This window comes from Caloenas nicobarica, chromosome 27, assembly GCF_036013445.1.
Source record: "Caloenas nicobarica isolate bCalNic1 chromosome 27, bCalNic1.hap1, whole genome shotgun sequence".
In the NCBI taxonomy this organism is placed as follows: domain Eukaryota; kingdom Metazoa; phylum Chordata; class Aves; order Columbiformes; family Columbidae; genus Caloenas; species Caloenas nicobarica.
The window spans coordinates 3,904,161-3,931,375 of NC_088271.1; the positions used below are offsets into that span (position 1 = coordinate 3,904,161).

The 27,215-nt window shown below is 44.3% G+C and overlaps 1 protein-coding gene across 6 annotated transcripts in view; it reads right to left on the minus strand.

Moving 5' to 3' along the window:
* The window catches only part of KDM4B (lysine demethylase 4B), a 79,461-nt gene that overhangs the window by 22,903 nt on the left and 29,343 nt on the right, over positions 1 to 27,215 (minus strand). For 4 of the 6 annotated variants that reach the window (XM_065652356.1, XM_065652355.1, XM_065652354.1 and 1 more), the window contains exons 6-11: positions 25,274 to 25,323; positions 22,948 to 23,051; positions 19,080 to 19,217; positions 5,781 to 5,977; positions 5,282 to 5,314; positions 1,569 to 1,738 (exon numbers count right to left, since the gene is read on the minus strand). In XM_065652356.1, coding sequence (XP_065508428.1) covers positions 1,569 to 1,738; positions 5,282 to 5,314; positions 5,781 to 5,977; positions 19,080 to 19,217; positions 22,948 to 23,051; positions 25,274 to 25,323 — 692 coding nt within the window. Of the gene's footprint in view, positions 1 to 1,568; positions 1,739 to 4,230; positions 4,303 to 5,281; positions 5,315 to 5,780; positions 5,978 to 19,079; positions 19,218 to 22,947; positions 23,052 to 25,273; positions 25,324 to 27,215 lie in introns of those variants that run through there. The other 2 variants (XM_065652358.1, XM_065652359.1) reach the window with 2 other exon arrangements.

Here is a 27,215-nt window from a genome sequence, read left to right on the forward strand (position 1 = left end):
TCTTTGAGGGGAAGGGGTGTTGGTGTGAAATCAAACCACGGACGTAGGACCATACACTGGAGCTAAATTGCCTTGAGCATCCAGGGCCGTCCACACAGATGATATTTTCTGTTTCAAGATGAACTGTAAGACACTTGTGAGAGGCAATCCAGACAGCAGGATGGAGAAAACTAATGAATTCTGCGGTATTTAATTGCTACATTGCATTAAGAAACTCGAATATTTGCTAACAGCCACGCTGAGCACTACACCCCTCAAAAACTGCACAGGAAATAGTCTGGTTCTAGTGACGATTCCTGCGATGGTGCTGAAAATAAGTTTCTGCCTCCTGTGCTAATAGTTAAAGAGCTCTTAACATGTAGTCTGAGCGTATGATTTGGAATCTATTCAGCTAGAACAGAGTCCATTGTTCCTCTGCCACTCTAAGGATCTCGAATCTGTCCGTGTCACTTATCTCTTGTCTCCAAAGGGATATCAGCATTTTTGGCCCATTTATTCAAGCATCAACTGTTAAAATTGTACAAGAGTTCGGAGCACAATTTAACACACTGCTGACACTTCCAGGCTTCGGGCAATAGGAATTAACTGTCTGTGCTGTGCTACTCCTGCTCTGTACAATAATCACTTTCAAACTCCTTATTTCCCATGAAAAGAGAACATCCACTGTCTAGCTAAGAGACTCTGGAAATGAGCAAAGACCTCAGTTATTTTCCCAGAGCTTCCATAGATTTCCTTTAAAATCATTATCGGTTTTCTCCAAACGCTGAACAACTAACGGATATTACAATATATGAAAATGAATTCACTGGTGTTTCTGAAATGCTCAAGTGCCTCAATGAGAAAGTGCATCATAGAGACATCAGCTGCTTAACCATGTACATGCAGCTTAATCCCCGCAAGAATTGCAACCTTTCATACAGAGGCAAGACAAAAAACTAAAGTATCACCAAAAAAGCCTCCAGCAAATGGCTGAGGTCAGGCCTTTGGACTAACCATATGCAGAAGAAATCGTAAAGGACGGGAATTGGCATGGCCTGGTACGAACTTCAGCCATGCAAAGAAAGCTGAAGAGATTCCTTCCTATAGCTCGACTTAAAACCAAACCTGCACCTCGCACTCGTGCAGCAGCTGCGGATCCCACACAACCTAAGGCTGAATTTATTCACAGTCGCTGTAAGAAAGGGGAGGAAGGGAAAGGGGAAAGATTAATTGCACAAGGGAGTGCACAAATCATTCCTTTTCAGAGTAGGACACGAAATATATTTATTTGTTTCTCTATGAGATATTTTAAAATATTCCTCCCCTAATATATATTTTTACAAACCTGTAATAGTTTTGGCAGAAATTTCAAGCCCTGCCAAGAAAGCTATTTGGACTGAATCCTTAAAGAGAGGGAAAAAATCAATTGCTGCTGTAAATGATGGCGTATTTCAGTGAGCACAGATTTAATATTGAGAAAGACTCCACTGATATTTCACCAGAAATAAACAAGAGCAGCCGAGTTATTTCCCTATGTGTTTTAGAGAGATAGCTTGGCCAGTTCTCCACTGAAGTGATGGGTTCCTCACCTTCTCCCTCGGTCCCTTTGCTTCTCTCCTCTTCCTCCAGCTCCGGCCCCCTTTTCAGCTCCTCTTTTACTTTCACATCTTCCAAGGCAGTTTCAATCGCCATGACATCCCCAAGAGACTTCTGATCCTCCGTTTTATGTCTTCTGGGTTGACTCCTTTTTCGGTGAGACCTAGAAGTACAGAAGTGTGATTTGACATGAAAGAACAGCCTTCAATGTATGAAACGATCGCCGACTTAAAAAGTCCAATACAAAACAAAGGATCTTTTTGGAGAGAAAACACAAGGTAGGTAACAATAGCTACAGGGCAGAGCAGATATCTGAAAGGCAACAGATGAACCCTGCATAACACAACATTGCAGATCTGTTCACAGCAGCCATTAATTGTCTGGATTTCTTGAAAAGCTTTTTCCCACCATCACTAATGTAAGCTCAAGAGTTGCAGTTAAGATGATTGTAATTGTATTTTAAATCTATTTTGCTTGCATTTCAAAATAGAGATGAAAACTTGCTATAAATCTTCCTTTCATCCTCTGCCTCCGTTCCATCGTTTCTTTTCATTGTGTACGTGCTTCCCTTTGGCAAACTGCTGGAAGTCTGCAAAGCATCATGTTCCAGCTCTGAACCATTACCCAGCGCTGCCGGTTTCTAAAAACACAGTATAATTAATGCTTATAGCATAATCAATAGGCAGTCTATGATTTCTCAGTGGTATAATTCACAGGGTCCAAGGCCTGTGAAGAAGTCTCACTAAAAAAAGTGCATATTAATATGATCAGATTAATACTAACAAGCCAATATCAATGCTGTTCCTTCTAAAGAGTCAACAAGAGATTACAGGAGCCACAATGTAAAGACAAATGCAAATTCCGAAGTCAGGACAATGTATTGTGGTTAGGAACCATATTAGGGGCCAAGCACCCACACGGCCACTCACTCACTCCCAATGGGACTGGGAGGGCAAACCAGGAGAACAGGAGCCAGAAAATCAACACAAAGACAGTTTAATAGGTGAAGAAAAAAATAAAAAGAGAAGGAAATAAGCAAAGGAAATCCAGTCACCATCTCCCACAGGCAAACCAACCCCCGCTGCTTCTTTCTCTACCCCGGTTTTTATTGATCAGCGCAATGGTTTTGGGTCACTGGGTCATTGTTGGGTTTAAGTCTAACAAGCTCTCAAAAGGGCCTGATTCAGAGACCTGCAAGTTTTACACCATTTTTAGCACATAGAGATATTTTTGAAAGCAGCCTCTTCCATATGGCCTCCCCGTTCCAGGCCCTCACACCCACCAGCCCGGAACAAACCGTAAAACGCAATCGTGCCGCATTCATCACCCGAAACTCGAGAAAAGCTGAAATTCACCTTCCCGTCCTCAGAGCCCAGAAACTCAGCTGCTGATTAGATTTGGAGCAGAGTGAAATTAAGAGCCCTTCATCAGGTAACCAACAAAGGAGGAGGAAAAATTTCAACCTGAGATGAATGACGAGTAGAAAGTTGATCCATATGCACAGGAATTTTTAATTGCTAGACGCTAACCATATGGTAGCCCTCCACGTATAGGTGGTAACTTCACACCTGCGAGACGCTCATTAGCAGGAACACAAGGCTGAGCCCAGAAAGATCAACTTTTCGCCCATATTCTGAGTACACGTCACCTTCTCTGGGGGTAAAAGTGACGTGGGAGGAGGAGATAAAACCTGCCGGACCTTCCCACTGCAGCTGGAACTTTCCACAGTTTGTGGAAAAAAAGCATCGGAGTAGAATCATTACAAGCCAGTTTTAGTAAAGTGTGTGTTTTATTCTTGTGGGGCAGAAACACCAGGCAAAAATTAAATCACAAAGCTTTATCCTCACAGTAGCTAAAAAAGATTTTTTTTTTTTTGCAGTGCTTTTCTCACTCTGAAGTTGCAGAAAAACGAAGAGAGGCAGAAAGCACATCATTTAAAGAAACTGCGCTTCCAGAACTAAAGCTGAAGGCTGTACGTTTCCAGAGAGAAGACGGTTTGTATCTGACGGAATTCACAGATCAGAAATGGGCTTTTTGTGGACCAGGCTAAAACAGCCTCTTGCTGAAGCCACCAAGTAAACAAAGCTGAGTTTTTCAAGGTAACTAAGTATGACCTTAGAGAAGAAATAACATCTCTCTCTGCAGAGTTTAAAAGCTCCATTTCCCAAGAGAGCTGGCAAAAAAGCAGCATTTGTACTCTTTGAAGAACAGACCACAAAGTGACTTAAATTAAGTAGATACAACTGTGAAAAGGTTCGGGCAGAGGTGAATCCCATTCTCCCAGCAAAGTCCATCCTGCTGAGAAAAGTCCATCTCCAAGTAAAATTATGTCTTTCCAAGACATAAGCAGAGGAGAGAGACTTGCTAAGCAGTTATTCAAGAGCTTCAAAACTGCTTCAGGATAATACTGAAATAATCTAGGAAACAATGAATAGATAAGAAAAAAAAAAAATACCTGGATCTTCTGCAATAGCTCAGGTTAAGAGAGAAGCTTCTCTGCTAAGCAATAGGCTCAGAGAGGGAAAATAATCCTTCGTGTTCATATAGTATCTTACACTGTGCAAACATTATGTATATCTGAGTAACCCTTAACAGTCATAGGCAGTAAAGAGATCCCCAATTTCCAGATGTAGAAGGAAAAGACCCAGGGACTCACTGGGGTTTGTAAATCACAGCTTCTGACTCCGACTGCGCTGCTGTTCCTGGAGCTCCGCACGGAAGGAATAGCTGAAAACATGTTAGGAATAAAACCTCTGGAGTAGAGCGACATCGCAGAGGTCAGTTATCTGCCAAAATACCCTATTTATTATGTGTTTTGAAGCATAGATTTAGTGGGGAACACACTTTCCCATTTCAGCACTTATAAAATAATGGAAAATGTAGAAAAGGCAAGAGCGAGGGACCACCCACCCAAAGCAACAGCAGGTGACTGAAACCTCCTGGAGGACAATGAAGACCAGTGATAGAGGGAGAGACTCTTATCTTTTTCTTCGATAGAACACACAAATAAATCAACTATCACCGAATTATCATGTTAACAGTGTTTAAGCTGTTCCTTCGAAGTCCCTCACAAAGATGGCCTCAGAAACCTAAAGTCTATTTAAAGCCTTTTTCCTGGATTTCAACCAAGTGAAATTACAAGCAGAATACAACATCTGGATGAAGCGGCACAAACTATTCCATGAGTCTATAGGGAAGGGCACACGCTTTGCATCTGAGTACATTAAAGCCCTGTGGTAATTCAATTTCCTATAATATAGGGTCTCATTCCTCAGCCAAGCTTGATGAGGAAGAAAAGTTCTCCCATGGGCAGCCCATGTCTACAATACTCTTGTTCAAATCCACTTTCTGGGACAGCAGCAGCTTTTTATTAACCATCTGCTTCAGTGACCAGGCAGCTTTATCCACCACCGGTTAACCAGTATCCATCACTACTAGTTCAGCAGATTAACTGCCAACTCAAGAACGGAAAACCAGAACAGGCACGAGATGGCTGAGCTGCCCTAACGGCGCCAGAGGAGATCTCAGAAAGCTGCATGAAACCAAGATGAAGCCGGGAAACCTCGATCGCAAGGATTTTCTGTGCCCTTTCAAAGAAGCAGACATGAAAAAAAACTAACTGGAAAACACTTTCAGAGTTAATATTTTACGAAACTCGACAGGAAAAAGAATGAAGCCGTTGAAGTTGATGAGGGAAGTCACGTACCGGTGTTTGGTGTCCTCTTCCTCGTCTCCTATCCTATAAAGCAAGATTCCAACAGCAAAAGGTTAGCATGCCAAATTTGCAACTCAAGCATGCTGTTAATACACAAAAACCACAAACTTGCAGAAAATTAATACAGAGATCAAAGGAAGCACAGAAAGGCATGCATTAAATCCCTTTTGCAATTGATGGGATTTTTTTTCCCCTCCTGCTGTCTGATAAGAGAAGCTATAAATGTTTACTATAGATTTTTTTGTTTTCCAGGATAAGAGATGAGATGTGAGGGGGCACACAGCGTCCTACTTTCAGAAAACATGTGCTTCTAGAATATGTAAAGGAAACAGAACAATGAAGGAGCACATAACCCAAGAACAATTACAAGAGGAAGTGTAAAAAAAAAGGAAGAAAAAAAGACAGGTTTGAACTATCCCAAAATTTAGAAATTAAAATCAAGCATGGCGCTCAGACGCAATTCTTCTTCTGTTGTTGTTTTTCTCTTTACCTGCGAAGCAATTTCGCCTTCAACTCTGCCTTGGTCTCATTCCAGGCATCCAGTTCTGGGCTGCTCAGAGCTGTGGGTTTCATGTGGTCCAGGACAGCAATGTCTTTGCCTTGTTTCCATAAATCGTAACGTTCCGGTTGCAGAACCCGCACAAAGACGTCCATGGAAATCTTCACCGTGTCTTTGCGGCACGTACACTGCAAGAGAAATCCAGACACCGACACGTGGGTATTTCAGGTTAATGGAAAGCACTGATTCTGGGGGTCCTGGGCACAGCAGGGTGACCATGAGCCAGCACTGGGCCCTTGTGGCCAGGAAGGGCAATGGGACCTGGGGGGGATTGGAAGGGGGTGGTCAGTAGGTCAGAGAGGTTCTCCTGCCCCTCTGCTCTGCCCTGGGGAGACCTCATCTGGAATATTGTGTCCAGTGCTGGGCCCCTCAGGTCCAGCAGGACAGGGAACTGCTGGAGAGAGTCCAGCGCAGCCACGAAGATGCTGGAGGGAGTGGAGCATCTCCCGTGTGAGGAAAGGCTGAGGAGCTGGGGCTCTGGAGCTGGAGAAGAGGAGACTGAGGGGTGACTCATTCATGTTTATAAATATATAAAGGGTGAGTGTCAGGAGGATGGAGCCAGGCTCTTCTGGGTGACAGCCAGTGATAGGACAAGGGGCAATGGGTGCAAACTGGAACACAGGAGGTGCCACTTAAATATGAGAAGAAACTTCTTCCCGGTGAGGGTGCCAGAGCCTGGCCCAGGCTGCCCAGGGAGGTTGTGGAGTCTCCTTCTCTGCAGACATTCCAACCCGCCTGGACACCTTCCTGTGTAACCTCATCTGGGTGTTCCTGCTCCGGCGGGGGGATTGGACTGGATGAGCTTTCGAGGTCCCTTCCAACCCCTGACATTCTGGGATGCTGCGATTCTCCTGCCCTTGGCAAAACATGAGACAGCCCCTCTCTGAGGGCACCTGCAGACCCTGTTCCCAAGGATTTTCTTCTCCCTCTGAGCCCACCAACTGAGCTAAAACTTTCCGGTAACTGACACCCAATATACTGCTTGTCCACCATCTTATGGTCATTAGACAGTAATAACTTTGGCCGACGTAACCAGGTCTGCGCCTGATCTCAAGCCCACGCTCCCTCCATTAGCCGGCCTCTTGCTGAGTTTCTCAGGCTGAAAAAAGATTATGAATATCACTTCATAACTGAAAAACCCTTAAAGGAACAAAAGACTAACCTAGAGAACGAGGCAGTTAAGCTTCATAATTATACATCATGACATGCGTATAAATCCTTCACAAAACTAGAGAAATAAAAAAGGCTACAACAATAACTACATCCCGCATCTAAACCACACCTGCCTAAGCCAAAGAAAATGCTTATTATTCATTTCAACTAGCACACGCTCATTAAAATTAACCTCTGGAACTGCACCCTTGCGATTGCACACTCCTACACAAGGGCTACTTACAGGTGTTTTTACTTGGATATGTTTGCTCTGATAAAGCACAGAATTAACAGACTGAGTCTAGACCGGGGATTCTCGCCCAGGACACAGATGCAGCCCGAATCAGCGTGTTCTCTTTATCAACTTTTACCTCCGAGAGCGTACGGGACTGAAAAGGACCCAGCGACACCGCAGAGCCGCTCGCCCCGCGGGGCTGAGCTCCAGCTGCGCTGTGGGCAAAGCTGAGCCTGGTTTTAGTTCTGCTCTACCGTGCAAAGCTTGGCTTAGTGTGCTCTTGCACTAAATTGCTTTTCAACTTCAGCTTGAGGCTGAGGTAACTAGAGCCACTTTGCAGGGCTTATTTTTCACAGTTTTTCAAAACTCTTCTCTCCTTTCTCAGCAGAAACACATGAAATTAAACTTACTTGTCCCCTTCCTTCTTTCATTTTCCGCTACCATTATTAACACAGCCATAGTCAGGAGAGAGAGAAGAGACTCTTCTGTGCAGTTCTCCGCTATCCCCCTTCCCTCCCAACTCCTGGTTTCCATTTGCAAAGCCCTGGCGGGTGGGAGTATTGACAGACAAGCACTTTCAGGAAAACTCAATTCATTTAATGAAAAATTGCACGGGACAGAAAGGCTGGAAACGTAATTTGGCCGAAGAGCGGCAGGAACACAGACGGTACCCACGCTTCGAATCCCCAGCCAGGCAGAAGCTTCTCACCGGGACCTCCATCAATACTGGCTTAAGGGATTTGTATTGAGCAGATTTTTCAATAACTTTTCCTAAAGAAATTTTAAAAGCACCTGTGCACGGCTACAAAGAGGAATACGGAAGAGCACCCCACTGCACACATCACCAATGAGCTACGGAGATTGACCTTTCTCCGCCTTCACAAAGGATGAAAAACGGCTTAAAAGGGGAACAGTCCACTTTGTGATCCTAACCTGGAACCAACACGCTGCAGCGCACTAATGTCAATTCCTGCAAATTGAGCGGAGCAAATCCCGAGTCGGACGGGTCGAAAGGTCTCCAGTACACTCTCCAACCGCCGCCAGAGCTTCAGAGTCTCACAAAATGTAAAGCATACACAGATTATCGAGAACGCACATGCCGAGCTACCTGGATGCTGTTCAGAGAAAGGACGCTGGGCTGCGATCTCCAGCGCATCACAACCCTGCGGAGCCAAGTTCCTTTCTTCACACAAATCCAACATGATGTATGTTTACATTTCAATTTTAATTTCATTTTATTGCTCTCACACTAGCGAGCATGAATAATTTACAAAGCCTCTTTCCTTTGGGGCTCCTTCCAGACCGTACGGTTATATTTCCTCAGCTGCTGCCGCTGTGTCACATTCACGTTCCCATAGCGGCCGGGGTATTTTCCACACCCTTCCCTCAGACACAACAGCGAGATCTGCTCAACACGGCGGATGCTTCCAAAACAACTGCAGGGAAGTTCCTTTGCCATTCGTGACCCGCTCTGCTCCATCAGAGCCACACAAAATCAGCTGATGTTTCCCTGTCACCGATACCCATTTCCATGTATTGCCTCCCCTTCCGTACACACAGTCATATTTCTCTCAAAGTGTTTAATGGGGGTCATAAACACACGTATTTCCTAGGACGTTCTACACCTACACTCTCTGTCTCTTCCTATCCCAATTTCTGCAAAACATTTCCTTCCGTATTCCGTTCTACCACTTTCATACTCCAGTTTTACTACACCTAAACACCACCACTAAGGAGAGGCACAAAAACCTCATAACCGGGATCTCCAAATCGACCGCAAGTCCTGAAAACGTGGGTCGGGGATTAAAAAGAAAAACAAAACATCAGAAGAGTTTTAGGGTTAGTTCTTTGCCTTCGGTTCCAGGGGATGCGAGACCCAAAACAGCAAAAAGAGCTTCCATCTTCACCACATCTGCAGGAACTTAATTTGGTCCATCTTCTGAAGGCTCTTCCTAAGCCAATGACTTTGTTAAGCACGCAGGATAAGAACAGGCAAAGGCGACCTTCAATCTAAGCGCATGCGAAAATACGATAAGGAAATGCACAGGCTGAAGGATTTTTCTACCACAGAAAACCAACCTTCTTCCTCTACTTCTTATTTTACTATCTCCTACTCAAAGTTGGAGACTGTGGTAAAATATCTGACCACACAGGAACCCTGTCTCATCAATCAGAACTCAAAGACCGATAGCAGGAAATTTGTGGCTACTGAATGTGTAACCGTTATCTTATTTGCAATATTTTTTTTTAAATAAAAACACTAATAAGTCTCTATAAAATAACAGTCAAATAAAGAGACTGTCTCCTTGAAGTAATAAAATCAAATGATACATGGGAAAACGCAACCTCATTCAACCTCAAGCTTCAGCGTTGTTTTTGTAAGGATATTTGCCTCGCTTCCCAGCTATTAGCACTAAACTGAACCCCAGCTGTTCCGTAGAGTTAATGTAAAATAACTCTTCTCCTTCTGTAGAAATAGTCGCAAAATGATCTATTTGAACTGGCACCTCTGGTTCTCACGGAAAACCCCCTCACGTGTGGATGCAATCAGGGCCCTCCGCACAGTTTAACACTCAGCCAGTCGCCCACTTCGCCTCAATGGAATTTTAAAGATAAGAAAACCCAACACGCTCAAAGTTGAAGTTCTTGCAGCTATTACGGCACCATTAAACGCCAGACCAAAACCTTTGCTTAAAGCTTTTGTATCTGCTTTTTCATAACAACGAAGCCTAAAAATCAAGTCACTGGGAAAGAACGAAGGTTACATTCCAAAGGCAGCTGAGAAACCCTTGCCGTGCATTACAGAACATGTATTTCTAATGCAGACAACACTCCTCAACTTCTCTCCATTGATTTCCAGGACAAAGCATAAAGTTTCAGATTTTGGGAGAAACGCAAAGCCCTCCAAGTACAATACTCTTAAACAGCCTCCCAATCTGTTATTGGATTACAACTGTGTTACTTGAGATCTAGTTAATACTCACCCAACGTGACAGAATAAACCAGTTTGGGCTCCAGTTTAACTTTCCATCCCCTGCACAGCGATGCTCTCAGCGACAGCCAAGCTTTCCAAAGCAACAAAGGCACAAAAATTGCAAGTCTGTGCCTGGAAGATGAGTGGCAGCTATTCTGCAAGTAACTGAGGAGTTAAACTTCAAGGAGAAAAACCCTAAAATGTTTGTGTGGTTAATGGTTGGTACTTGAAAGCTTGTGGGAAAGAAGATGAGCCTTGACCCCCTGTTTCTACGGTAATTACCAGCATTGCCCTGAGTCTCGACAACAAACCAGTTCATTAGGAAACCCACTGGAAATCCTCTACGGAGTTTCATAAACAAAACAATTAGGCCAAGATTTGCAAGGGCTCCCCCTGGTCCCGGCCGCAGGGCTCGCGCTCTCCTTCGTTCCTTCACTGGCTTCCAAAATGTTTCGCGTGGATTTCTGTGGGTTGAAGAGTTGGGCGAGCGGCAAGCGGTGCGAGGTGGGGAGTCAGATTTACCCTGCTCCGCTCCACGCGTAGCGAGAAGGTTCCGGCTTAAGATATAAAATCTAAATATCAACATCATATAAAACGCTACGTGGCATGCTTTATTTTAGGCACATAAAATAATACCCCATCCCAACTGGCATCAGGCTTCTGCTGATATGTTACCTGGTCTCTTTTTTTTTTGGCAAAGCTGTTTCGCAACCTCTGCCAGAATTCTTTTTTTTTTTTTCTCTTTTACTATTCCATAGACTCCACCTGTAAGGATGCCGACCGGCCCTGAATCTGCCTCAACTACCTGCGATCCTCATCCCCGAACAGCAGACACAACCACAGCAGGGGGATCATCATCTCAGCGGGGCCTGGAGTGATGTGTCTCTGCTCAAAGAACAGAAGGAAATTCAGCAGCGCGACAAGACGGGGATTCAGTGAAGTACCAGTCCCTTTCTATTTTGACAGGCTCATTCCAGTACAAGGGATAAACAAAAATAAGACTTTTATCCGGTGGTTATGATGCAGTCTAGAGTGAGCATCACCCCAAGCTTATCTCGAGGTATTTCTTCTGCACCCCAAGACTTGCAGCGGGCGACAGGAGTTTATCGCCGAGCACGTTGGTGTGTGGGAGGCCGGACCTTCGCAGGGCAGCACCGCGCTGGGCACCAACCGCGAGGCTCGGCAGATCCAGACGCACCAGACAGCTCCTGCTAAGTGACTGAAGTCACCCTTTTATCTCCTGTTTGATCATCTCCTTTTCAGTCGTTTTCTTTTAAAGAGAAAGCAGGATGCTGTGCTGTATTACACACCTGTAAACCAACACGGAGTAGAAAAAGTAGAAAAGCCACCATTTTGCGTCCCACGTACGACAACAAAGATCTCTCGGCGGTTTGTAGGAACAAGAATGATTATGTTGGTGCAATATGAAGTGTCGGTGTCTGAAGTGACAACCCAAGATTTGCTTCTAGCACGTTATCAAATTCTTTCCCTTGGTAATAACGAGTATTCTCCAGTAACATTTTTCAAAAGGATATGAAGCTGAAAATACATATTTTTGCAACTCCAAATGCTACAACTTAGAACCAAGGGAGGGCTGATGTATAAATAAGGGAGGAAAGATGTTATATATCAATCCTAAAGGAAACAGCAATCAAGACTCCTCTGAAAACCGCACGTCAAATGAAGCGCTTCTGTCTCCGTCCTGCAGTAACCTGGACCTGCCTGCACGTGTTTTCGAAGCAGTTAAGAGAGTTAGGTGAGTACAGAGAAGCAGCAAGATCTGAATGCTGACGACTGAGATTAGGAAACGCCACCCCACAAAACCCCTGAAACCGCTAACGGTCACTGGGGAACCGAGCTGGAGGGAAATGAGAAGCACAGCTATCAGGAAAGACAAACAATGAAGCAAATGGAGTGTAAAAAAAAAAAAGTAAAAGAGGCCGTTCATAAGCAACCCGGTCTCACTGCACTATAACAAATAGCGGGGTTTATTTTTATAGTGTTCTTTGTGCACAAAGCAAAGAGACAGAAGGATAAAAACCACTGCTTGTCGGTGCACTGAAGGAGTTTTGGTGGACATCAAAAAGGAAAGGTACCTGATGAGAAAAGTAACGCCAGTTCACAGCTACATCACACTTCGAGTTCTAATGTCACCATTTCTGCAATTCATGAGCAGAATGCGCTATTTCGTTATTTGTTCTTAGGTGGAAGGTAAGATCGCTCTTCTTTCTTCATGTCTGTGCCCCCGCGTGTCGCCCCTGCAGCAGTTCCAGTGGAGCGACACCCTGCACAGCAAAGCACAGCGTCAAGGCGGCTCTAAAAGGGATTTTTGATGGCCCTGCCACACCAGCATCCCCAAAGCCAGATGACCCTTAAGCCTCCGCTCTGACACATGAACAATTGGGGCTGGGAGACTTTATCAGGGACTCCTGTGTGACAGAGAAGCTGAACGAATAAGCCGCAGGGAGCACATTCTTCACATCGCTATTTACTGCAGGCACAAAGCACGGCGCAGCCTCCGCGCTATAAATCTCGGGGTTAGCGAGGCAGAGAGAGAATGGGAGACTCTGTCAACGCAGCCAGATCAGGACTCGGCGGGTTCAGGGCAGCTTTTCATCCCGGAGATGCCGCAGTTTCCATCGCGGGCTCCCGGACAGTCACCCTGAGCTGGCCAAGTCACGACGAAGGAGCATTCAAAAAGTCAAGAACAGCATGATTTACACCTTGCAGTAATTAAGCTAAAGTAAACTAGGCTGAGTTGCATAAATAGGCCTAGGCTGTTTGTTTAAAAAAGCCCAGATCCTTCCCATTTCAGTGCTTTAACCCCGAGCAGAAGGGCCGACGAGCTGCCCGAAGCCGTCGCTGCCCCGAGGCAGAAATGGCCCGTTCGCTGGGGGAATCAAGTCCTGGACGGTTTACAATTACATTCTGGATTTAAAATTAGTTCCTCGGATACTCCTTCTCGAGGGCAGGACATGCAGAGGGGACGGGCCAGGTACCTCAGCACCCATATTATAACAACAAGAAAAAAAAAGTGAGGAGTGGGTTCAGAAGCAATAAGGTACATAAAACACCAGAGTCTGGGATCTGAAAGGCACTTTGCTTGAAGATGCTGTTATGCATCAGTAAAATCCAAACAGAAGAGTTGTCCTCGTCTTCCCCTCTCCCCAGGGAGATGAAGAGCAGCAGCGCAGGACGGGCCGGCACCGGAGCAGAGGGCCGTACGGGAATATTGCGCGGGATGAGGCGAAGGAAACTTACTTCAGAACATAAAATGCAGGATTTGGGAAGGAAGGGCAACTTGACCCCATTTTATATTGGGATAGAGAATTCCGGCACTATCTCTGGAGTAAACAGGAGATAAAATGAATGTATGGAAATGTCAAGCGATAGTAACACAGACATTATCACCTAGGAGTGTCTGCTATTAACACAGAGGAATGTACCAGAAACTGTTCCCCTCCCATCCACTTATTTCCAGTCCAGTTGGCAAAAGAAATAGAAAAGCTGACCTGTGAGGGACACTGGAATTTCTTGTAAAACCGTACCCTTGAATACGTGGAGACTTACAGGCCACCTCGACTTCAGGAAGGACACTTTACTGCTTTACACTTTACTTTAGAAGGCTGTTTCCTCAAACACACAGCTATTACCACCTTCTGTTTGTCCAAGGTTGCATCCAAGAGCTTTCAGAAACCAACCAAATCAAACCAGTAATGCAGAAAGGAACTGCAGGCTCGTGTAGCAAAAGAAAAAACAACCCTGATGGTAAGGAATGAAAATGATCATTCACTGCCCTTCGTTCACCAGGCCTTCTTCAACAACCAAAGAGAAAAAAGAACACGGCAAAGAGTTAACGGAAGGCAAATGAGAGAAGAACTCCAACTATGGAGTGCGAAGGAAGATTTCTCCCTCATTTTCCAGGCTCTGCCCGTGCACGTGAACATTAACTACAGGATATAAAAACAAAACCGGCCCCACTCAACTGTATTATTTCATCAGTAGTGTTAAGGTCCAAAGCAGAGTATTCAGATTACAACTGACCCCTGAAATATTGTGCCAGTATCTCCAACACTACGAAAAAACCCTTTAAACTCATTTCTTCTGGGTCTCTTTTCACTTGTGCACAGTGACAGACTGATACTCACGTTAGTCAAATAGGAACGCACCTCAAAATCCCTCCCGCCAGAGTTTGATCTCCCCACGCAGCAAAGCAAAGGACGCTGACGTGAATTCCCATCGCGTCTTTGGAAAGACCCAGCGGCAGCAGAGCAGGATCATCCAGGGGAGCCCCAACGGTGGCCAAAGGTCTCTGTGCCACCCAGACACGTCCCTGACAGACGTGCTGTCCCATCCCAGCTCCGCACAGGGCCCAGGTCCCTGTGCCACCCACACGTGTCCCCGACAGACATGCTGTCCCACCCCAGCTCCGCACAGGGCCCAGGTCTCTGTGTCACCCCACACGTGTCCCCGACAGACGTGCTGTCCCATCCCAGCTCCGCACAGGGCCCAGGTCCCTGTGCCCCCCAGACGTGTCCCCGACACACGTGCTGTCCCACCCCAGCTCCGCACAGGGACCAGGTCTCTGTGCCACCCAGACATGTCCCCGACACACGTGCTGCCCCACCCCAGCTCCGCACAGGGACCAGGTCCCTGTGCCACCCAGACGTGTCCCCGACAGACGTGCTGTCCCACCCCAGCTCCGCACAGGGCCCAGGTCTTTGTGTCACCCCACACGTGTCCCCGACAGACGTGCTGTCCCACCCCAGCTCCGCACAGGGCCCAGGTGCACCCAGCCAGCTGAGCTTGGCCTCAAAGTCACCTTGACTGGGACAAGTCGGCTGCAGCACACGGTTCCTGGAGGACAGATGGAGACATTTACATTGACGATAAACGGGTAACAGTTGAAGAGCTGATAATTCTTACACCTCTGGGCACAACGTCCAGCTGCAGGCAAGACATCTCTTTCCCAGTGGCACACCACCACGTAATTAAAGACATGGAGTAGAGGAGGATGTTACACCCCTCCTCTGAATCTATGGAGACTGACATTTGCTAAGAACACAGACCCATCACTCCTGAGGATTTCTATGCATCATGAGAGATGAATTTTGTCTGTCACATCCAGCACGGGGCCTTGAGGCTCGAGAAGCAATTACCAGCAAGATCAGATCAGACTGGAGAGACAAGCACCGGCGATAACTGAAAACCTGAAACAGAGACCAGGCCCAACCTAGAGACAGACACCGAAGAATTCTGCTGAACATGTGTGGCAACCCACGTCCCAAAACCCACCAAGTCCCAAATTGCCCACGTGAGCCTGGGACATGCTAAACAAAGACACAAATTTATCTCTGTGTACTGGCCCTGTTTCGTTAATAAAGATGTTTTAGTCAATATATTCTTACGGTAAGAGGCTACTTGTCAGCAACGGTTACAACTTCCATCTAACGACATGAAACCCAGCATCACATCCTAGTTACCATTATACGCCTCCAGTTCCTTCACATCAGCTTCTCCTAAGCAGGTCTAAAAGAGACTCCAAAACCTCTCACGGGGTTCTCAAAAAGCTTTGAACCAAACAGAACAGCTAGTTTAATGCACCAAACCAACTTCCACTTGAATTTTCAGGCACCTCTTCATCCTGGTTACAAGTTTACACAAATGCAAACATATTTACCCACTATTAAGTTTCCTACACCACCCTGCAGCCACCGCTTGTTTTATTTTTGCCAATACTGGCTCAACTCTACAATTAGAGCAGAACCAGCGTCTAAGAAGCTGATCTTTAAACTTCAGTCTGGTTATCATGTATTTTCTCACAGCCTAGGCAGGTTGTGCTGTGGTTGGCAGAACATTCCATCCATCTGGCAGCGATTAGCAGGGCTCTGGCTGCGTTTCTGCGAGGTGAGCCAGCGCCTGCCCACGGGAGCTCTCTCTTACGCTGTGCCATTGACGTATATTGCTCTCGGTAGAGCAGGATCCAAGTTTAATGCCCAGGATAATGTCCGGGAGAACATTACAACGGGCTAATTTTGAACCTTACAAGATAGGGTTGCTAACCTGAGGAAAAGAATCACCAGCTGGTTTCAGTGCAGTACGAGTACGTACCTGAGGAGTGCCGCCCAGCTCGGAGTTCCCAATAACTTTATAAACAAGTATATGACAAGAAAAAAATACCTGCTCTGATGTGGGCAAGGATAATCTAATTGTGCCCAAGAGCACAGAAATCAATATAGCCATTTTTTTTTTAATTTAGTAAACCTGCAGCAGTTAACCAAGAATCACACGCTCCAGGATGCGTCTCTCCGCGAATTCTCTCTCTTCTCAGCTCCAGTGTACACACTCAGCTCACATTTCATTACGTCCCTGTTTAACTTAAAATGAGATTTAAACAAACCTTCTGCCCTTACAGTGTAACAGCATTCATACCTCTCCTGGAACCTGCTAGTAAGGTATCAAAGGGTTAATTAACACACGTGCGGTGCGTGGTTTAGACGCTATTAAATGGAAATCTCCAAACAGACAAGTGTCAGCGAGTGCAACGGAAATAAATTGGGCGTCTCCTTCCACACTTCAACTTTCTCTTCCCAGATTTGCTCCGAGCTCTCCATGCTGCTTGTTCAGTAATTTCACGCTACGCTGCTTAACAATGTAGGCATGGAGCTCAATCTAAAACTGCACTTCCCAAATGTCACTTGTTTGTGAACACATGGCTGAATCCAAAATTGCTTTTAATATTAAAGCGGGGCCTGCTGGAGCCGCTGCGGTTAAGGGTCTGTCAGAATTGCCACGATAAACCCCATTTTCTGGGGTGTAATACCATGACCATTTGCTACAGATAAACCTGGCATGCAAGGTCACAGCAGACAAACACCATTTTTAAAATATTCCAACCAAATTTGCTCGGCGATTTTTGAGTTCAAGACACTTAACGCTAATTTGAGGCGTCTCGCGGTTCTGGGTTTTTCCGACCACCCGTTTAACTCCAGAACAAATTCCCACGTACGACTCGTGCTCCAGCCAGCCCCGGAGCCTCCGTTTCTGGTCTGGTCTCCAGCCTTGACGGGAATATGAAGAAGTTACAAATACCAACATGGGTTTCCCTGCTTGCACAGGGCTGGGGGACAGAGAGGACAAATACTTAACTTTTCAGCATGAAGATTTTTCTGTTATGAGAACCACTTCAGTTACCGTTAATCGCAATTTAGAGGTGTTACCCCACCGGCATGGGGAGTTCACACATTTTAAATTTCATGGTATATTCATTTTGATCTTTCGTGGCACAACCACTAGCATGCCTAACAGAAGATCCTTTTACATCACTGCAGTTTTGGGAATGAAATAATAAAATCTGTGTGTTTATTTCAGAAAAGGAGAGAGCTCGGATGCCAAATTTGTTGGCTAATGGTGGAGCCCTTCAAACTACGGGCTGAATATTAGTAAAAAATAAGAATAAAAAAGACAGAAACTCCACCTTTCGGGAACCTGATGAGCTGAGTTTGTTTTCAATGGGACGAGCTCCTCAGACACCAGTTATTGTGCCACTGGATAATCAACTGCCTGTGTTTGCTGATGGAGGATAGAGAATATCAAAAAGGGGGAAAAAAGCAGGAAAAAAGCTCCTGTGGGGTGACAACCACCTTTCTTTTCCAGTAGGGTTAATGATGTTCACTTCTTAAAAAGGAAAAACAGGAAGAGACGGCATGGGGGGGGTTTGTGAAGCCTGCAGTGCCCAAAACAGCCCTGGAGTGACTCGCATTAGTCACCAAGCAGCCGCTCGGGCTGATTTACACACAATATTGATCGCTACCAAACACGATTCCGTGCAGAAAGTTTCTGCTTGGCTCAGAAACGGCCAAAGGCATCACAGCGAGAAGGTGGAGGGTTAAGAAGGGCTCTGCCAAGGACTCCGGGATCCCAAAGCCATTCAGTGAGCATCCACCTTTTACTATATAATAGAAACCTTTGTAAAGGAAAAATGGACATCGCTACCTTGTTCCACAGATTGAGACGAAGATGCACTCGCAGTTTGTTTTGAACGGAATTGGTTTTGCTCAGAACAAAGAATTAGGATGCTTTACAAAAGCTAAAGAGTCAAGCTGAGTTGACAGAAGAAAAAGAAGGGAAGGAGATATTACACATGCTATTCTGGAGTGAAAGCTAAGGCTGCCTTTCTGGAAAGGAATATCTGAGGCAATTTTAAACTGCTACCCCCACACTGTAACAATTTCCCCTTTCCCCAAAGACTTGTGTGGAATTGAACCCTAATTTTAAAATTCGCAGATCCTCTGGAATCAGTGAAGCCAACAAGTTATACTTCACGCTTCAAAACAAGAGAACGCAGCACGTGTGCTGCCATGAGACCCCTCACCGGCTTCAACTGGCAAAAGTAACAAAACATACAAGAAATTTGCCCCAATGAGAAATAGCCACACAAAGCCATTCAGCACGGCTCTAGAGACTTAACCGAGTTCAGTGCACCCAGAAATTCAGATCTTTTCAGAAGGTTATTGCCAAAGTCTTATTAAAGCTTAAAAGTATTTCCAGCTTATTCTTTCCCCTTCAATGTGTACCTAATGAAATGTATTGTTACGTCAGCCACCTTATTCTCTGTGAAATGCAGTTTAGATGTATCAGAAAACTAAGCCAGACTTACTAGTCTCAGAGCAACCACTTTGCAAGGTGTATATAACATCCAGCATTTGAGAAAGTCACTGCTATGCCCTCAAAATGACACGAATTATCAACGGGCATAAAACAAGGGCATAATGAAAGAGTATATTGTCAAAAAACGGCACTTTCCATTTTGTTCTTAAGGGTAAATCCCCCACGTTATTCCTTTGCATTTCAGGAGTCGGACACCTACCTGTGTTGCCATTTTTCCGTAGTCAATCCATCGCAAAGTGGCAAAATTGGTGGACTCGGCGCAGTTGAAGCCGTGATTGAAGCCGGCGTGGTAACCATAGGGAAATGTAATCATGAACTCTCCGGCTTCCTGGGTGATCTGGAAAACAAAAATAAAAGGGAGAGATACCCCACAGATCAGTCGATGTAGCAGCTTGAGCATAAAGACCTACAAAAACCAAATTGACTGGTTAAATCGCTTTCAACTGGAGGCAGAACAGCCACCGCCAACCCATTGCTAAACCCAGAACGATTTCTTGTTAACTGCAGAAATCTTGAGGTATTTCTATGAAGAAGACAGTCCAATGGATGGACGGGGTCACAAGATCTGAACTCTTGGACTCACGGGCTCCAGTTACAAAAAGGGTCTCGGGCTGCAGCTTCCCAAAGATCAATAAACCTCCAGACTGCGACGAGTTCAGCTCCTGTCAAGTCCAAATCTGCGCTCCCACCACCACGGCAGAGCCAAGAAACTGGATTTCCCTCCTACCATGCACTGCAGGGTCCTGCTCAAGAACCTGCTGCCCTTCATTGGGTTTATTTCCCCACTTGTATTTATCAGTCTTATTGTCATGTGTTCACCTTAAAAATAACGGCCATTTGTCTACTTCAGTAAAATTAAAACAACAATAAACACCATGGGCATTAGTTTTAAAAACTCTACAGATTACAGCTGTAATCAGAGGCCAATCAACGCGCGATGCTTCTAGAAAATCCTCTTTTTCGATCTTACGCAGAAGAGACAATGGGGAAAAAAGGACTTGAATTGGTAGAGCGTGGCATAGATCACAAGGGCAGCGGGAATTTTAAAAATGAGAAGTAAATTCTAGGATAATACAAGAAGCTTCTGCAGTATTTCTGGACGAGAGGCGCTCGAGTCCGGTCCGCACCAGCATCACCAGCTCCCTCCGTAAATCAGAGGCGAGTGGTAGATTGCTAACTTCAAAAGACGGGAAGATTATGTTTCTGTCAGGAAATCTACATCTTGGTGTCTTCATTTGGAGCCCACAGTGTATGTCCTCCATGTCGCTGCTGTCAACATTATCCCTACAATAAATTAGAAAGCACTCAAGATGATGGATAGGCCATGCAGAAAAGTAATAACTATTGAAGGAGAGCCAGCGCAAACTGCCACTCACGGAGAAAGCCCGAAATTTACTGACTTCTGCAAGCTCTTGAGGAATAAATGGAGAAATCAATAGGAGATTACAGAAACACACATTTTTAATTATTAAAAAGCCCCAGTATTGATCTGTTTCTTTTTTTCCAGAAGTAAATACCATTATAGAGATTTATAAATGCATGTCTATTCACTTCATTGGAATCTGCCAGGAATTCCGATGAAGGGATCCTATCTCTGTTTCTGAACCAAACGGCTCATGTTCCCTGTTTCTGAACAACTGGTTCCCCTTCAAAAGCGGCTATTTCAGGCCAGGAGCTGTTCAGATCTGGGCAGCTCAGACTGAAGAGATCTCCTCCCCCTTTTTACAGTTAAAAACATCCTTCCAGTGAGCACCAGAAAGAAGCCATCACAAAAACCACTGCCCTCACTGCGTAAATCCGGATTAGGAATTGTATTTAAGGAGCATGTTAATAATCCCCCTTCTTTTCAAAAAGAAAGTTGGGTTTTGACAGTAATATTGTCTTTTACGTGTACACTGGTCTCTCCTATTTTTCTGCAAAAACAGGGAGACAAAAATCAGATTCTTAGCATTAAGATTCCTACATATGCTCAGTAGGAAAGAGACACCAGCCATCAATCTGCAAAAAACCTTCATGTCGCAAATCAAAAGATTCATAGGGGGACGCCTAGCTAAGCAGGTAAAGACTTCTACCAAGCAATAAATTAGAAACTCCCATATTTAAACCACTACGTATGTCACCCTTATCACCACCCAGCCCAGTAACGCTCACTTGGGGTAAGCTCAGATGGAAAGTTTTCTTCTGCTCCCTTTTTAGAAACTCTTCCTTGGTTATTGATCAGAAATGACTCAGTATGTCATTCCCGGTTGGTGCCACTTTCCTCAGATAAATGGAAAAGCGAACACACAACAACGTGTGACTCTAGGAAAGATGCGCCCACCGACAACACTCAAATATCTGAAGCCCTGCAAGAATTCCCTCCGCTCCCGACCCCCGGCAGCCCCAGAACAAACCAGCAGAAATTCAATCCCCATTTTTATTCTCCCCTGTTCTGCAGGAGGATCACATGGCAAAATCCACTTAGAACAGCTACTGCGCACCAACAGGCGCTTTTAGAATTCTTATTTTTGGCTGCTGGTTTGGATAAGCAGCACACACTTTTCAGGCTCTGTTCAGGCAATTACGGCATCACTTACGTCTTCTGGTTAAACAACTTCATCAGGAAAACACCACAAGAAGTAGCAAGACACAGCGTTCAACTTATACTGAAGCAGAAAGAAGCATAAGAAATCCTTGAACTCCACAGTTTAGGCCAACAAATAAATATCCTCTATCAAAAGTAATTTCTTGGAGGGGCATCTATGTATTAAACTGAAATGCCTCTCATGTTCTAATCCATACATCCAGTTTCCTGAAATTCATAAAGTGAAAATCCTTACCAACAAATCCAGATCCCACAATTAGATATTTTCATTATTATTTTCAACCATGTGCAGCAGGTAACTGGGTTTTCACACTTGGGAATTAGGTTCCAGAGATGGAATTATAAGAAAAACGGTTTGTTGCTCTCTGTGAGCAATTTAATATCAACCACGGTGTGCAAACCAGGCCAAGTCTAACCCGTGATGTTGAACCGTAAGCACCACGATGCTTCGTCAAGTCTGCCCTGTGCTGCCAGCAAACTCATCTGACAAGCCGGGTGATCACACCGCGCGTTCCATTCATCACAGCCTTCCGCTAGGAAAAATGAAACAGTCTCTGGAGCAGCAAATTGAGTGAATTCATAGTTTTGATGCTATAAGAGCCAAGATCTTTTACTTCCATCGCAAAGAATCACCAGGCTCATCAAACAGGTGCTACACTTGGTCTCAGGTGGACTAACCAACAAAACCACGCTTAAAAAAATTTTTTTTTTTAAATCAGAACTCGAGAGTTCTTATGTAAGAAAAAGATGGCCATAATATGTACAGATGACGATGCGAAGGGATGGGGAAGGACGAAGCCACCAGGAATTCTCTGGCACTTCCCGGTCCCTCCACCTCAATCCCTTTCCCACAGCAGCAGTTGTTCGACTGATTCTGCACAGATACCAAATCCGTGGTAAGCACGCTTGGCTGAGAAGATTTACTTCTTACCAGAAGACTTTAAGAATAAGCACATTAAAACGATCATACCAAACAAACATGACCCCTCATTTTGAATAAGAGGACTTAAGAGATTCGTGGATCCTTCCTGGCTTAGCGCAGAACAAACGCTTACGCAACAGAGAACCGGCACGTCTCGCTCCAGGTTTTGGTTCATACTGGATCCAAGAGAAACAAAACAATCTGTATTTAATTCCCAATTTAATTCCCAATGAGTTATGCCGCCTGTTGATAAGCCACAGCCTGTGTAGCACAGTTTGCCCCTCTCTACCTGGAGAGGCTCCCGAAGTGACAAAGTTAGTTCTACTGAAAGGTTTTATGGAGAAAAGCGCTTCAGACAGTGTCGCAGCCAAACCACAAATCCTCATTTACAGGCAGCCGCCTGCTTTAAACCGATAGGATACATTTAGCATAATAATGCATTTAGAAATGAAGCAAATTGCTCCCCAGCAGCCTGCAATTAATTGCTGCCATAAAAGAGGGGTGCTGTGCTCTGTGCACCCCGCAACCCGCCCGCGTCTCCAGCGCATCCCTCGCACGTACCCGGTCGAAAGGAATGCCGTACTTCTTCAGGATCGAGGGCGAAATGAGGGTCATCTTGTGGCGGAGGAAAGCGTCGCAGCCCTGAGAGCTTCCTGGAAAAAAACCTGCAGGGACATTAAAAAGAGGAATGTCACTATAGGCACATTATATCCAGTCATTATTTAAGCAGAGACAAGCCAACAAAATGAAAACCGGCCTCGATACTTTATATAGATCAAAACAACGGGCACAAAACTGAGGATGGCAGTAATTAGCACATCCCTCACTGCTTAAAATACCACATAAATTTTGTGACAAAAACTTACACGTTCAGGCATGTAAGTCTAAATTCCATTCAAGTTGAGAGTTAGCATCCAAGTCTTCTATGTCTGGGAATAAGCAACTCGGTCAAAATCTCAGCGAAACCCTCGCAAATTAAGACATAGAACCTGTGTATCTCAAGTTTTGGCTAAAACCCTAAACCCTGAGCCACCGTTTTTCTGAGCACAGACAAGGGAAGAGCCACATGCATCCACCATCTGCTCTGAACACTGCAAGGTCTTTTTTATGCCTTCTCTGCCATGCACCTATATTATTCCTGGGAAAGAAATACAACTCCTAAGATTCCAGAGCAATCTGCTCTACATACCAGCCCCTAAAGAAAAAATAATAAGCACGTAGATGTTAATATTCAGTCAAAAGAACGGAAAAACCCCATATCCATGAGAAGGCAGAGGAAGGAGGGACACACGTCCACTGTGGTCACCAACAGGTCTGGTGGGGACGCTGTGATCTGACCCCACAGCTCAACACTATCAAGGGTTCGGTTCTACCATGGCTACAAAATTCAGGCTGAGCTATTAAAACAAACCACAACTAATCAGAAATGCTAAAATTGGGGGTAAAAACTAATGTCAGCACATTAGTGATGTCAGCACATCGCTCCCAAAAAATCTCAGCTCATATACCGTCATCTTCTTCAAGGCCAAGGGTTCCTCTCCAAGTGGGGGAGTCAATGGCAAATTATGTGTTTATAGGGATTTCAAAAGATCACCACTTAGGAAAATAAATAACCCAGGCTCGGGAAACAAAACTAATTGATGAGACATAATGGAAGGGGTTGCAGAAAGTGAAAAGGATTACTGGATTTCAGGTTTTCTTATATTTTTGTACTAAAAGCATTTCAATTAAACTGATGACTGTCTGCTACCCAGTCTGTCGTCCCTCTCCACAGTCCCTCTTTTTAATGCACAGTTTAAGTGGCTCTCATTAAAGCTACTAATAAAGAAGCACATTTTAAGTGATTAGCACCAATAACACGGCAACACATTAACATTCTCTCCCTGGGCTCCACAGCTCTCCCAGTGAGCCCATTTACAGCTCAGCTATTCATTTTCCATATTAATTGCACGCTCGTTTCTCCACAGTAAACTTCGTCATCCTACAGAGCGCTGACGCACAGGCCAGGAGGATGCCCAAGCACTGGAGTTCCAAAACATCACTCATCCCAAAAGGTACCAAGCAACAGAAAACTAAAACAACAACAAGATCATCAATCATTTGCTTCTGGTTGATACATTGTCAACCATCGATGTGTCTCAAGAATGGATAAGCAGCAAAAAATAAGTTACAAACAGCGAGAAACTTGGTATTACATATATCAGACTTTGGTGCGGTATTTCAGATGAAACAGAACACGGGCCGCCTGGATTTATTGACTTTTTAAGAGATGAAAGGGTAACTTCTATAAAACCTGGGAAACGACTAAACTGAACTGTAGCTCTGAAATGCAACGTTTCTGAGCAGCAATTTTCAATATTATTTGTATTTAGGGATCACGGCTCTCAGTGCACACAACACAACACTACTGCGCCCTTGGACATTTATACCTATTTACTCTACACTTATCCTACACAACCAGTTGCTCAATTCAACATCCTCTCCTTCCTTATTCACATACAAAACAGTTAATAGAACACCAGACTACCAGCAAGAAATGCCATGACCATTAATTTGCCTACTTTTTGGAAAAACAGTATCCGAATATTTCTTTATTTTGCAACAGAAGAGTCTTCCAGATTTTCCTGCCTGCTTCCGCTGCACTTATTTCAGCACCAGATTTAAATCAGTAAAATCCTCCGAGAAGACGGAACACGTAGATTTAGAGTTAATTATTCTGGGATACGATCTTTTTTTTAGCTGGGCAGCGCTTAGAACATTCGCAAGTGAATGAAAACGGCAATAAAAACCAAACAAATTTAAAAATCTGTATTTCTGCAGCCAGATCTCTTCCCTGAAGCTTCCAGTGTGAGCAGCTGGAAATGGGCAGAATTTCCGCAGAACTCACCTTTCGCCAGGCGCTCCAGCCTCTTGCCGTGTTCCGGGGGGATGGCGTACCTGGGAGACAGGGAATACAAGAAAAAACATCAGAAAAATCACACTATAACCCCAAAACACTGAAAGGAAAAGACTAGAAACAAGTGCAGCGATGACTTTCAGCACAGCGCACTTACGATGAACATCTGGAAACACGTTCAAAATTTTCGAAGTCTGGAAGGTATCAGTAACATGTAATTATAACACATGGAAGATAGCCAGTACTTTAATAAATGTCCTTAGACATGTTATGTGATGTGTATTATTTTCCTGCAATTTTTTTAAACAGGACTTCACGAGGTAAAGGGAGAAGCAAGACGACAAAGTGATGATGCGGCAAGTTACAGGGGTAAAAAAAAGAGTGCAAAAGAATTTGATTGAAAAGGGGATTTTTCCCACACAAGCACGAGGTATTGAACATCATTCTGGGAAAGTTCAGAAAGTTAAGAACAAGAAATTTTTCTTACAGACAATTTGGGCACTTCCATGTGCTTCAATACATTGAAGACGTTAAAAACAACTTGAAAAAACTGCAAAAAAGCTTCTAACAGTTGCAGAAACAGTGCTGTGCACGACGATTATTTACAACAAAAATCGGAAAAGTTTCAAATGGTTATTTTTCTTCCCCAAAGTGGTTGGTTACCTTAGTGCTTTGAAGTTATCCTACCTCGGTATTCACAGAAGCAAAAACCAAGCGACTGAGATTTTACGTGTTCAGGTTATAACAAGGGAGCTAAATACCACGATACACTTGAGCATGTTTAACATGATGACACACGCAATAACATCAGTGGGATTTCGTATACTACGTCAAATTAAATGTGGCTCTCACACCATTTTTGTAACCGAAATTTTTGAAAATTTACATTTGTGAGAAAGACATTTATTGCCAGCTATAACTTTTGTTCTATGTGAATAATAAAAACTGCATTACTTTTGTTATTTCTGATAAAGATGTCTCATTATAACAAGGTGAAAACAGGATATCGTAATGGGCAACCACACAATCTCCACAAGGTGAACTTATGACAGGATCTCTCTAAATACACCTGATTTTCCAAGACTTTCAGCCAGTCCCCTTGCTCAGTTTCTCCATTTTCAAGTCTGAAGTTTCTCTATAATGTACGGAGAAATAAATCGAAGCCATATCTCGTATTGCTTTTGTGCAAAGCCAAAATTCACCTATTGTGGTCCGGCAGGTTAGAAAGGATAACAAAGGACAGAAATCAAACATAGGATGTTTCAAGATTTAGACGTTAAGCCGATTTGAACTGATGGCTTAAAAAAAAAAAAAATCTAAGGGAAAACACTATGTAGCACCTAATCTTGTAAAATAATAAATACAGCAATGGGTTCCCAGCATCCTCTGACCAAAATTTGACAGTGCCTTAAATTGCATAATTATCAAACAATTTAATTTCATTTGTCCGGGACAAAGCTAGTAGCTTTAATTTTACAAAGACCATTCATCGCTTACATAAATGTGATAAAACTAATCCTGATCCAAAGCTCCTTTGTGGGATTAATGTCCCTTAAAACAGGGAAATGAGACATTCCATTCCTTCTGGGAAAAATGCTGAAGGATTGGGAAAGAACTCATTTGTGGCTACAAGGCTGCCGATGATTAATGTAATATCCCCAGTCTACAATGCAACCTTCACTTAATTAGTGCCTGTAATTGGGAGTTGTAAAGATAAGATTAATTGAATCTTGAGGATGTTAAAAGTTTAATACATCGGAACATGGTTATTGTGTTATCTGAAACTGCAGACCGCAAAAAGCCGAGCAGAGCTTTAGAGAACGGTCCGTGGAGAGGCGCACAGAAAGGACTTGCCTGGATAGAAACCAGCAAGAGAGGAGGAATTTCCAGCTTATAAAAAAGAACTATATGTAATAATACACAAATCAGAACA